The sequence below is a fragment of the Argentina silus genome (genome assembly GCF_951799395.1).
Source record: "Argentina silus genome assembly, chromosome: 1".
In the NCBI taxonomy this organism is placed as follows: Eukaryota; Metazoa; Chordata; class Actinopteri; order Argentiniformes; family Argentinidae; genus Argentina; species Argentina silus.
The window spans coordinates 3,562,608-3,575,603 of NC_139655.1; the positions used below are offsets into that span (position 1 = coordinate 3,562,608).

At 42.8% G+C, this 12,996-nt stretch overlaps 2 protein-coding genes across 2 annotated transcripts in view; one reads left to right on the forward strand and one right to left on the reverse strand.

Annotated features, from left to right (window-relative positions):
* The window catches only part of arhgef4 (Rho guanine nucleotide exchange factor (GEF) 4), an 87,292-nt gene extending 82,106 nt beyond the window's left edge, over window positions 1-5,186 (reverse strand). The window contains exons 1-2 of the mRNA XM_083677467.1: window positions 4,677-5,186; window positions 647-679 (exon numbers count right to left, since the gene is read on the reverse strand). Of these exons, the coding sequence (XP_083533593.1) occupies window positions 647-679; window positions 4,677-4,880 (237 nt within the window). The 5' untranslated portion in view covers window positions 4,881-5,186. The remainder of the gene's footprint in view (window positions 1-646; window positions 680-4,676) is intronic.
* A 3,948-nt stretch (window positions 5,187-9,134) lies between these two features.
* LOC310812662 (sialic acid-binding Ig-like lectin 13) lies at window positions 9,135-12,991 on the forward strand. The gene is made up of 7 exons (XM_083681311.1): window positions 9,135-9,174; window positions 9,468-9,839; window positions 9,951-10,247; window positions 10,422-10,691; window positions 10,920-11,001; window positions 11,123-11,171; window positions 11,624-12,991. The coding sequence occupies exons 1-7, from the start codon at window positions 9,147-9,149 to the stop codon at window positions 12,008-12,010; spliced, it is 1,485 nt and encodes a 494-aa protein (XP_083537437.1). The 5' UTR covers window positions 9,135-9,146; the 3' UTR covers window positions 12,011-12,991.
* The last annotated feature ends 5 nt before the right edge of the window (window positions 12,992-12,996 follow it).

The following is a 12,996-nucleotide window of genomic DNA, read 5'->3' on the forward strand; positions in this document are numbered from 1 at the left end:
GCACTGCACACACTTAATCTAGCACAAAGACATTTCATGACATAAGCTCAAGATAAGCAGACAAGCTCAAACCTGTCCTCATCCCATCCAAGATAGCTAGAGTCACTGGATAGAATCTATAAGTAGCCCAACCCTTCCCTTCCCACTTATTATTTATCACAATACACATGTGCATAACTCACCTTCTCAAAACATTCCCATCAAACAAAAGAATAAGAGATTGTATGAAGGATACGGACCTTATCACTTCAGTGTGCGTGTGTGTTTGTGTGCGTGTGTGCGTGTGTGTGTGTGTGTGTGTGTGTGTGTGTGTGTGTGTGTGTGCGTGTGTGTGTGTGTGCGTGTGCGTGTGCGTGTGTGCGTGTGCGTGTGTGTGGGTGTGGGTGTGCGTGTGTGTTTGTGTGCATGTGCGTGTGTGTGTGCGTGTGTGCATGTGCGTGTGTGTGGGTGTGGGTGTAGTTGGGGGTGTGGGTGTAGTTGGGGGTGTGGGTGTAGTTGGGGGTGTGGGTGTAGTTGGGGGTGTGGGTGTAGTTGGGGGTGTGGGTGTAGTTGGGGGTGGGTGTGGGTGTAGTTGGGGGTGTGGGTGTAGTTGGGGGTGTGGGTGTAGTTGGGGGTGGGTAAAGACAAGAAGAAGAGGTCTGCTCACCTGCTGAGGGCCAACAGGGTGGGATCGTAGTCTCTGAGGGGGAAAGGAGAACACACCATTAATAAACAAAGAGGTTTTGAGTGATGGTCTACGCACGTCCTGTCCGTACAGAAACTTGTACAGATATCTTGTATCAGCTTACCCCCCCCCCAAGTCCTATAATATACACACCATTTAGCTGACGCTTTTACCCAAAGCGACTTACATTGCAGTGACTGCATACATTTTTCAGTATATATGGTCCCAGCGGGAATCAAACCCACAACCTAAGCGCTGTTAGCACCATGCTCTACCAACTGAGCCACAGAGGTCCTAACCTTAATCATTAGTGGGGAAAACACAAAACTGATCCAACACCTGCGTCCAGGGGTGACTTCCCCCTACTCCCTGTTAGGCACTGTTAGGCCAGCTAATGTGTCCAAATCGCTGAGAGAATACATCAGGCTAACTCTGTTCTTTCAATTAGCACCTCTGACATTTCAGAAGCTTTGTTGCCTCATAAAATCCAGTTTATGACTGAACCCACAGACTGCACATAAACCCCATCTCACCTCAGAAGATATGCTACGGTAAACGTAGCATATGGTGTATTTACTGCCACTTTGATGCTCGGGGAAAAACTGCTCACATAAACCAGACTGACTGCAGTATCCTGTTCCTAACACAATTAAACAGCGATGCACTAGTTGGCTCTCTGTGCAACTCAGACATATACTGTAGGCTAAGCCCACAAAAAGATCGTCTGGGCCGCCTAATAAAGATTGTATCAGTCAATATACATGCGGAGTGGATAGCCATGAATGTCACTGGAATTTGATAGTATTTGGTACTTTGATAGTATGGAGCTGAGGTGAGAACTGGTTCTTTCCCCTGGTGGGCGCTTTATCAGAGGGTACCATAGCAGCTGCTACTGTATGTCAAACACTGTGTACCATCTGAAGTAGAGGGCTGAGAGTGGGGGGATTGGGGGGGGGGGGGGGGGGCTGGGTAGGGAGAATAGGAGGGGGGCAAGGGGAGGGCGGAAATGCTTTCCATAAGTACCTCATTATGACTCACAGACCTTTGGAGGTACACATCTACCTCCAACAGGAACAACCCTGAACCATCAAAGTTGACTGAGGCCTTCATTTCCTGACTGGTGGTGAATTCATAAAGCCTAAAGTTCAAGGGTCAAACAAATGAAACAAGATGCACCTGACTAGAAAGTGAATCCATTTGACTAAATCCTGTAATGTAGTGAGGGTTGTTTTTATGGCTACTGCTTGTCTGTTTGGTCACGTGGCTATAAGGTGCACACGTGTGTGTGTTCGTGATCAACCTTACCCTCACACAGACACACACACACACACACACACACACACACTCACTCACTCACTCACTCACTCACACACTCACACCCACACACACACACTCACTCACTCACTCACTCACTCACTCACTCACTCATACCCACACACACACACACACACTCACTCACACACCCACACACACACACACATACATACACACACACACACACACACACACACACACACACACACACACACACACACACACACACACACACACACACACACATACATACACACACAGACAAACAAAACACACACACAGCAGCAACCCGCCTGGAGTTCCTGGTCCAGTACCGTAAATGAGAGCAGCAGACTAGGTCACAAGTCTTTTGACCTTCGACCCCACCCCTCAGTCCAACACATTCCACCACCATCTGGACCTGACTATTCACCAGCCCAAAGGACTGCAGGGGGCAGGGGGACTAACTACTGTTACAACTACTAACTATGGCCCTATCCAGAGACTACCTCTAGACCCTACTACCCAGACACCTCCTTAATTTCCCCCACTGTCAAACACTGCAAGCCACCACTTCAAACTTCATTACTGTTCAAACTCCTAATAGACCATTTATTTTGATACTGCATAATACTGAATTAAGCAACATCATGAACACATGCACTATTACCATATCTCAAAACCATGATAATAAACATTGGAATTCAAAGAGTAAAGCGGTTCAGAGTGAATATGGGATTGGACTAGAGGCGTGCCTAAGTGTGTGTGATTTGACTGGCTGGGACAGGGTCTCTGCGGTAACTTCCCAGCCGCGTGGAATGGAGAGGGAGATGGAACCCTGGAGGGAGAGTCCTGAGACAAGACTTTGCTTGTCCTGACAGTCAGCATTGCGGAGGAGAATCTGGGGTGAGTCCACGGTGCAGTCTTCCCCCGGGGATCTGTGCTACAGTATAACATTAGTCCCCATTGCTGACACACCTTCCTCTTATTATCTGTGTTAATGGTTATGTCAAATTAATGTGCAGTAAATCTGTCCGAATGTTCTATTAACACTAAATACTGTACACTCATAGGCCCAATCATTGGACAGCGTGAACTTAGAACAAACAAGATCAAATCATATGCAGTCATAGAGCTTTTAGATACAGGCATTGAGTATTATTAAACATTATAATAAAGTAAAAAGGCATGTAAGGATGGGGGACAAGCCATGGAGTTACTTTTAGCTATCTGAGGAGGAAGCATATAGTGATGCAAATACGAAAAACCAGACAAACTAGATACGCACTGAGGCCACTCCCTGTGATCTTCACATGCCATTTCATTAGGACAAACAGAGGAAATACCTGGATGTTCCAGACCAAAATAACACCTGCCACACCTTTGTCCTGCTGATAAATATAGACAAATAGAAACGGAAAATTGTGTAAAATGGAAAACCTGGGGGACAGTAAAATGTCACACTGCATTTTGTTCAAATGGGAAAATGTGACTTTATTTGGATGAAATGAGTCAAGTGTAAGTTATGGAGAGTCGGTGAAGTCAGAGTTGAAAACAAGTGACCTCTAATCAACAGGCGCGAGGGTTAACCCTGTCCCCACGTGATAAGAATCGAATGTGGGTTTGCCAACAGTGAGTCTGTGTTTTCCAATATCTTTACCCATGGGTGATTCAGACTGTCGGCTTATAAGGCCCTACATACCCTGCTTGGCTCTGCAGCCATGACAACAGGCATCCTGTCTAAATAGGCTGTTAAGCTGGGGGGCTTGGCAGGCAGGGCTGACCAGGCCACAGAGACACTTTAGTCCGGCTTCACAGCTGTCTGGCATCCCATATAATCCAACAGTATTTCACGCCAACAAAAATAAGGTTCTACTTATGGGGCAACCCAAAGCAACATGTACAAAAGAAAACAAGAATGTCAGAACATTATCTCTCTCATGATCAACTGTGATGATCAACACTTTCTCCTCATATCAAAATGGTGAGGCAAGGCACCAAGCCCTGTTTAAATTCAGCATGTGAAAACTCTTACTAAACATTTGTCGCTCTTCCATGTTTGCCCTGGAGATGCTTAGTACTGGTTACAGTGGGTTAGCAGTGTTAAAGGTGACATGTTCCCAAGCATTCATAATTGAGGCCCACAACAACAGAATGCAGGAGGCTAGCAAAACCAGCCAACAAGAGTTTCTATAGCAACATATTGTATGAGTGTGAGTGAATAAATGTCACTTTAGAGAGAAAGAGAGTCGGACAGGCACACAATACAACATTGCTTGCGATGTTCTTAGATTTTAAGAGGAGATTTTACATCAACATTCTTCATGAGCACTGAAAAAAGTGTCCATTAGACTATTAATGGTGTTCTCACACATGACACGGGTAATCAAATATGTGAGCAAAAACATAAGTTGCTCATATTATGCCTGAGACTTGCGGAGGTTTAAGAAGACTAAAATGTTCAATTTAGTTGCTGAACACACTGTAGGTCTATAAGAAAATGTATTAAAAGGGGTAATACAATCATATGGTGCCATAACCATCTAGAAGTTTAGATTTGGATACATATGAATACATGGGTAAATCACAGTGTTTTGTGATGCATCAATAGACGCTGTTACCTTACTGTGAAAATCTTGTTTTATGGGGAAATATCTGGTTTAGAGACATATTACATATATTTAATAAATATGTAACTTATTCAAAAAGAGCACCTTACCTGGTACAACTTCAGCACGGCCCAGCAAATAACATACGCCGCTAAGGTGAACTTGGCTGTCATGTAGCGCTCCGGTAGACAGGTAAGATGCATCTGTACCTCGTCCAGTCCACTCGCGGCATTGCTCGCCTGGCTGGCCGCTGACGAGGCGCCGTTGTCCACAGCCGACCTGCTGCCAGCGTTTGCATTATTATTACTGTCCATTTTCTCTACCTACCGGTATATGAACTTATGAAGTCTACAGCTCTCTCGAAAACTCGGAGACAACATGATTACGGCTGGTATTCCAACGTTCTAGGAATGCGCACGTTGCCCCAACACATGTCAACATGTTGAGTAGGCTACTTGTGAAAGATCCTACTGTCACCAACTCTAAAAATGTTCGGCAAGTTATATCATATTTGTCTACTTTAATGCAATGTTCTAAATTCTTACGGAACAGACGAGGGCGCTCCGCGAATGTGAGACCGTTGGGCACTCCTCGCTACGTGGGAAACCACTTAACTGGTTGATACCCGTCAAAGACCTTCAGCCGCCTTTTACTTAGGCTGCAGACGTTCAGCTTTGACTACGGTATTTCGGAACAGAGAGGCGCTGTTGTAGAACTTTTAAAAAACTTTCTCTAACTAACAATTGAACACAATTTAAATGCAATTCACCATAAACTGCGCTGTAGCGAAGTTGTCAGTATCCGCGCTCAATTGTTACAGCGTTCAAAATTCAGTGCATGTGTTGTTTCCATCAGGGTTGGAATGGAACGGCACATGCCGAAGTATTTATTGCTTGTGTATTAATAGCAAGTTGGGTGACTTATTCAAAGTTCATACAGTATGACTTCGAACCTAGAATGACAGAGACATCTCTACAGATGATGTGGCCAATGTTAGTGTCATAGTGCCAGTGTTCCGTATGGATCCTCTTAGGTCTGATTGATTTTATCAGTATAAGGCACAATAACAGTCATATATAAATACATTACGTCGACACGTCAGTATACTTTTATAAGCCTCATCAGGATAGGCCTGTGGATGTTATTCAGGATGTTATTTGTACTTAGCCTAATGATGTTTTCAGCCAATTAGTAACATGCATCAGTATGTTTTCCATGTCTTTATCCAATGGGGATCCTCAGTCTATGGACAACCACATCTGTGTTTTTGAGGTTCACTTCCTGAGGAGGCCCTTCCAAGCCTGCTGACAAAAGACAGCTTCAATGGCTCAGTGTCTCAGTAGGTCCCCAGACTTAAAGAGAAGAACACACACACACACACACACACACACACACACACACACACACACACATCAGAGACATGGGAACACAGATGGGAAAACACTCACAGGAGAACACACACACACAAACACACACACACAAACAAACACAAACAGACTAACACTTTCTCTCTTCTATCAGTCGTGTAGTCCTATTCCCGACCCAACATATCTGACAGCCACATAGAGACAGTTTAGCATTATGTTTAGCTGAAAACCCCACTGAGAATTTACAGTATGAGGACAGATGCTGCGGTCTAAACACGCAAGAACTCCACATAGATACAGGCGGAAACAACACATCGTTCCCTCAACATAGCCCCCCCCCCTAGTGGGACAGTTACACAGCAACCGCTGCACAGAATAGCATCGCTGCAACGTGCACTCCTCTTTCTCTCTGATGCTCATCGCAAATAATGAGTGATACGATCATCACAGTCCCCTTTTGACCCAGTTGAATGTTTCTGTTGTGTTCAGGGATGCTCAGGGGGCGTCAGTGAAAACAGTTGTCACTCTGCACTACACTGTATCGTTTAGCTATGTTTTCTAAAACCACGAGAGGGAAGGTCTGACATTGATTTATTGTGTTCTAGCAGCACTTAAGATATTGATGTTGGTATGCTTTAAAGGTCAAACACGTACATTGAATGGTAATGAATAAAGCGTGAAGGGCCATGTAGAGGTCTTTCTACTAACAATATGTAAACTGTAAAGCAAGCTTACTGCCATCTAGTGGATAAGTACAGACATAAGAAAATAGGCCCATTTGTCACAATACATTCTGTTATGCCAAGTATCTTTCACTCATTGAAGTGCAAAACACACACATTCACACTCACACACGTTCATGAGTTCAATAGTGCTATGGTTAGGGTGATATAATGTGCAGTGTGTCCTGTTTGTGTTCTGTGTCTGTTGTGAGGACCAGATCTGTGACGGCTGTGAGAAGGTCAGGAAGAACAACCAGAGCAGCACACTGGCCCTGAATCTCAAATCAGCCCCTAGTCCCTAGTCCCTAGTCCCTAGCCCCTAGCCCCTAGTCCCTAGCCCCTAGCCCCTAGTCCCTAGTCCCTAGTCCCTATCCCCTAGCCCAAGGTCCAGTTCCAGTGCACAGAGCAGGGGCTGAGAAACAATGTACTATTCATCTAGTGTAGTACTTCCTCCTTGTTCATTTAGATCAGAAAGAAGACACAGAATAATACACAGAGACCTCAACATTATAACAAAAGAGGATATGAGGCCAAGCAAGAAGTCAGAGAAAGAGATGAGGTTGAGGTTTAGGTTTCTCTGAATTCTTGCTTGGCCTCGCTGAATTGCACTCCATTCAGTTACTCTCAGTCGAATGAAACAAATTGTGCAAGAGTGGAAAGTTCAGTAAAAATGGGAAATGTTGAGGCATGTTTTGATTAACAGTTGTTGAATATAAAAAAGCATGTAATAAAAGTACTTTTCACTTACATAAAATGTCATTGTTTACAAACATGTAATAAAACAAGCTTATATTTTCGGTTCTAAGGGCGTAAGACAGTTGAACTAAGCGCATGAGTTAATATGAAGTCATATTCTTCAAAAAACAATGTTAATATTAAAGTAAAGATGGCTGACTTTTACCCAATTTTACACATTTTTGGGTTAGGGTTAGGGTTAGTAAATTGTGGGCCCATAATACGTTTTGGGGAAGTATTTTGTGGGTGTCATGTGTCATAGGATATATAACTAAGTTGCAACATTTTATTTTGTCTGACCTTGGGTGTTCTCCTGTGGATAGCGTCTTGGTTGTAAAGTAAGTTTTGATCTTTTTCACTGTTTTATGTATTATATGTTCATGTTAACGCTGTTAAAGTAAATCAAGAATACATTTAATTTAACAAGATACTGCTGTTTAATGTTGAGTATCCCAGTCACCATAGTTCCTGTATTTCTGTAGCTAGTTAGGTTGGCTGGACTTCGTTAAAATCCCGTAGATCTCTTTATTATTAATAATAATAATAATAATAATAATAATAATAAGCTTTTATTTATATAGCACCTTTTATAGAAAAGAATGCAGCTCAAAGTGTTGTACAATACTGCGCAAAAGACATCGGCAAAGTGCTGTACAATACAGTGCAAGAGCAGATTAAAAAATCTAAAACAACTGTAACATAATTAATCAATACAATAAAAGCAGCATCACTCTAGTTGCATAGATATTTGATCAATACTATTAAATCAGCAGTTGGTAGAGCATGGTGCTAAGAGCGCTTAAGTTGTGGGTTTGGTTCCCGCTGTGAGCATATATACTGAAAAATGTATGCACTCACTGCAATGTACAGTAAGTCGCTTTGGATAAAAGCGTCAGCTAAATCGCACATATGATTTTATCGTTGAAGAATTTGGCTCCTCACATTTCGAAGCAGAGGCTTGTGAGAGAAAGTCAGTAGAAGGGGCAGGATTTAGCAGCTGGTTAATAGTTGAGTATTGTGTATAAAGCCTCGCTATGTGGGAAAACTCTTAACTGGTTGATACCCGTCAAAGACCTTCAGCCGCCTTTTACTTTGGCTGCAGACGTTCAGCTTTGACTACGGTATTTCGGAACAAAGAGGTGCTGTTGTAGAACTTTAAAAAAGCTTTCTCTAACTAACAATTGAACACAATTTAAATGCAATTCATCATGCGAAAACTGCGCTGTAGCGAAGTTGTCAGTATCCGCGCTCAATTGTTACAGCATCTTACCTAACCTCAAGGACATAAATTACCTAACCCGTTCTCAGAATTGGTTAACATCTCAAACTCTCCACCAAATTGGCAATTTAGGGTGTTAATTGAGGACCTCCTCGGTTGTGATTGTTTCTCCTAATATTGTGGTTTTACATAATGTATTGATTTCTGTATTGAACTGTGTTGTATTTTGCATGTGTTGTTTTGTTGTTGTGTAAATATTGTGGACAGGGTGCACCTGCAAAAGAAGCGTTGGTATCAGTGTGTTTCCCCAGTATAAATAAAGGTTAAATAAAATAGCAATAACTTTCATATGATTTTTGCAATATAGCTGGTAACCCACATTCCAATACAGTATATTGTAAATTTGTGAGTACTTTCTTCCTTACTTTCTTACTTACTGCGCGCGCGTGTGTGTGTGTGTGTGTGTGTGTGTGTGCGTGTGTGTTACAACTGTCAGAATCGGAATCTGTCTCTACTCAGATGAATTGCCCTAAGAATATGCTCCTCATTTCTTTCTTTCTGTCAGGTGAGTTTTCCATACTGCTCTCATCACATATGTACACGTATCTAATGACATTATCTACGGTATATGGTGCGTGCAATCTATTTTTCTACAGAGTGACAGGTCATTGTGGCCCACTGCATAATAGTAATGATATTAACACATTGTATTTGGGTAGCACTTTTCATTACAAAAACAAATCTAAAAGTGCTTAACAGCGGAGACAGATCCAACTTTTCAAACAAAGCAATTAAAATATGCAATATTGACAAACCCTCACGCTAATGTTGACGTTAATCATGAGGTTGACATTGCAGGTGCTTTTGCCGCTGATTTGACCGCCACGATGCCAAACATGATGAACGCACTGACAGGCTCCTGTGTGCAAATCCCTTGTGTTTTTAACACAAGTGTTGGTAATAGACTTACATTTGACAGTGCAAGACCTACCTCTGGAGTGTGGATTAAACAGAAACCACAATTTGGTAACAATCCCGAAAATGTGGTTTTCAATGGTAGTAAGACAGACTCTTACCAAATTGAGATAATTGGGAACCTGTCTCAGAAAAACTGCACTACGGTCATCTCAAATCTACGTTCAAATTATTCAAATCCATACTACTTCAGAATTGAGAATAGTCCATTCTCCGCAACATCCAGTGATAACCCAATTCAAATAAAAGTCGAAGGTAAGAGAACATTGAACTGTTTATCAATATTATTTACACTTCCTTGTATCAGATTACATGGGAAGAGGAAGGGGCGGGAGAGTGTTTCATATTTGTGTCTTGTATTTGTAGATTTGCCTTGCAAACCTGAGATTAATATCTCGGGTGAGATGACAGAGGGGATGCAGATCAATGTGACCTGCTCTGCTGCTGTCCCCTGTCCCAAACACCCCCCTCACCTGACATGGACTCTCCAAGGGACAGAGAACCAACTCCGTGAGAATCCAGACCAAACCAAAACAGTTCTGAGTACAGTCACCCTCATTCTGTCAGAGAGTAATCACAAGATGGCCATCAATTGCACTGCAGCCTACCCAGTGGAAAACGGGCAAAAACTGATAACTGAGCACAATACGCTTTATGTTTTATGTAAGACAACCAATATCAGTCACTGTCTAACGTAGAAAATCGTATCATTATATTCCATCAATGTTTATTTCATAGAATATCTAATCAGAAAGGTCCAATATATACCTGGTAATAACAAGAGCATTTAGTTTGCACTGTATCCAGATACATTCTAAGTGAGCCCCTGTACCCCAGTCTCTCCCAAGGGCACCGAAATGCAGGTTAGTGTGGCTGGTCCAGTGCCAGAGGGCAGCATTGTGACTCTGACCTGCAGCAGTAGAGCCAACCCTCCTATCAGCAACTTCACCTGGTTCAGGAGGAACAGGGAAGGTGAAGCAATAATGGTAGCATTAGGATGGAACTACACCCTCAATGTGACTGCCAGCAATGAAGGATGGTACCACTGCGATGCCAGGAACGAACGTGGTAATGGAATATCAAAGGAAGTTCTGATAAGTATCAAAGGTAAAAGCAGGGGAGCGTTCAACAAGCCAGATTCGCAACGTTTCAGATATACGTAGATGTAATATGTACTGGACATGATTCTATGATGAGGAAAGATTGTAAAACATGTCAAAGGAACTTGAAGTCCTGCCTCATTATTGACATGTAACAATACATTTTTAAGACAATGTGCAAAAGTATCCTTTGTCATTTTGTCCCAGATGACCATGGTATGTTCTGTATTTAAAGGAAAAGGGCCTGATCTCTCTTTGGTCCTCTGGGTTGTTGGAGGGACTCTGGGGATTCTGTTGCTGATAGGTGTCTTTGCATGGTAACAACTATTACTTAACTCAAAATGTACACAGTACTGTTTATTACTCTGTTTGTGCTTTTGTATGTTAATACCTTTTTTTGTGCAATCAGAAGATTTATTTGTATTATTGTTTTCTCAGGTGGAGAAAATCAAGGCTTCCGAAAGGATCTGAAGGGACGCAGACACAGGTGGGAATAGAACTCTTAATATGCTGTACATTCTGTTCCCTCATCCACTGCCTACTTTATTGACTGGAACCACATAAGATCTTCACATGTTAGAGTTACAAACTGAATAGTGTAACTCTAATTCTACAACTCGTCCTAAACAGTTCATTCAAAATACAAAGATGTGGAAATGACGGGTAAATTGAGGCTATACCACAAATGGTAAAGTTTAAGAGGAAGCTGACGATGATGAAACCAATACCACATCCGACGAATTAAGAACAACTGTGGGATGTAAAATGACTATGCATTTAAGAATAACACAACTGAACAAAACATATATCCTTTCCGTTCAGAATGTGTTTACTAACTTGCTAGAAGGAACTTAGCTATACAAGTCAGTTTAATAGGCAACACATTTGTTTTCCAAAGCATAGTTCCCCACAGCAGCTCTCTGTCTCTATGTTCCATAGAACCCAGCAGTTGGAGTGGAGCACGGTGACCAAGCTCTAGGTGCAGGTGAACCGGCAGCCAAGCCTGAGGAGATCCACTATGGTGAGATAGACTTCTCCAAAATGAGAGAGAAGGGAGTCTCGGCCGTGGACAGGGGACAGACACAGGAGAGCGAGTATGCAGCGGTGAATGTGAGGGAGGCACAGAGACCACCAGCCAACGCACAGAGACCACCAGCCAACGCACAGAGACCACCAGCCAACGCACAGAGACCACCAGCCAACGCACAGAGACCACCAGCCAACGCACAGAGACCACCAGCCAACGCACAGAGACCACCAGCCAACGACCTAGAGGGGCTTTACGCAAAAGTGAATCCCACGAGGAAAGAAAAAGTGGTTTCATGAAGTATGTGTGATTCCACATACTGTGTTATCTATCTACAGAATTATAAATGTGTGTCCTGTAAGAAGATTATTAATGACATTGGACATAAACCACAATTCAACTTTTAGGTTTATAATGTTAAGATGACTGCGTGCCTTATTTGCTGAGAGCACACGATTTCAGATGCATCTCTTTCATAGCTTCAACCAGGGTTCAACTTACATTTACATTTATGGCATTTAGCAGACGCCTTTATCCAAAGCGACTTACAACAATACATTTGTTTAAGTAAGTGAATCATCTATCCAACAGTCATCATAAGACAAAGTAATCAATGCTCACACCAGGGGCCATCGGCAGTCGTAATGCCAGTAGGCACATATATATATTTTTTTTTAATATATTTTATTAGCAGGAGAGAACTTGTACAGGGGGGTAGCAGGGGAGAAGAGGTCTCGGGGTTGGGGTTAGGGTTAGTATAGGGGGGGTAGTGAGGGTGAAGCGGTCTTTAGGAGGGACTGTTAAGATGTAGCTTGAAAAGATGGGTTTTCAATCTACGGCGGAAGATCGGAAGTGACTCTGCAGTCCTGACAGTAGTGGGAAGCTCATTCCACCAGCAGGGCGCCAGGACAGTGAAAAGCCGTGACCGAGTAGCGTGGCCACTGCATCCACGTAGAGGCGGCAGTGCCAGGCAATGGAGAAGTCTTGGAGAGGGCAGGCTTGTCAAGGTTTAGCTTTAGGTGGTGGAGAACAGGCTTTAGGCAGGATAGCCACTGAAAAAAACTCCTCATAGCACACTGACTAGAAACAAGATTAAACTGACTTGCTCAGGCTGGAGAACAGGCTTCACCACTCACTCAATCCCAAATGTATTCAACTGTATAGAGAAGCCACTTGATAGTTCAACTGAATGCTTAAGATCATGGAGAGTGAATGATAAGATGACAGAAGTGTGTTACGATGATAAAAATGTCTGTCCATTGTCCACTGGTCTTTTTCACTTCCT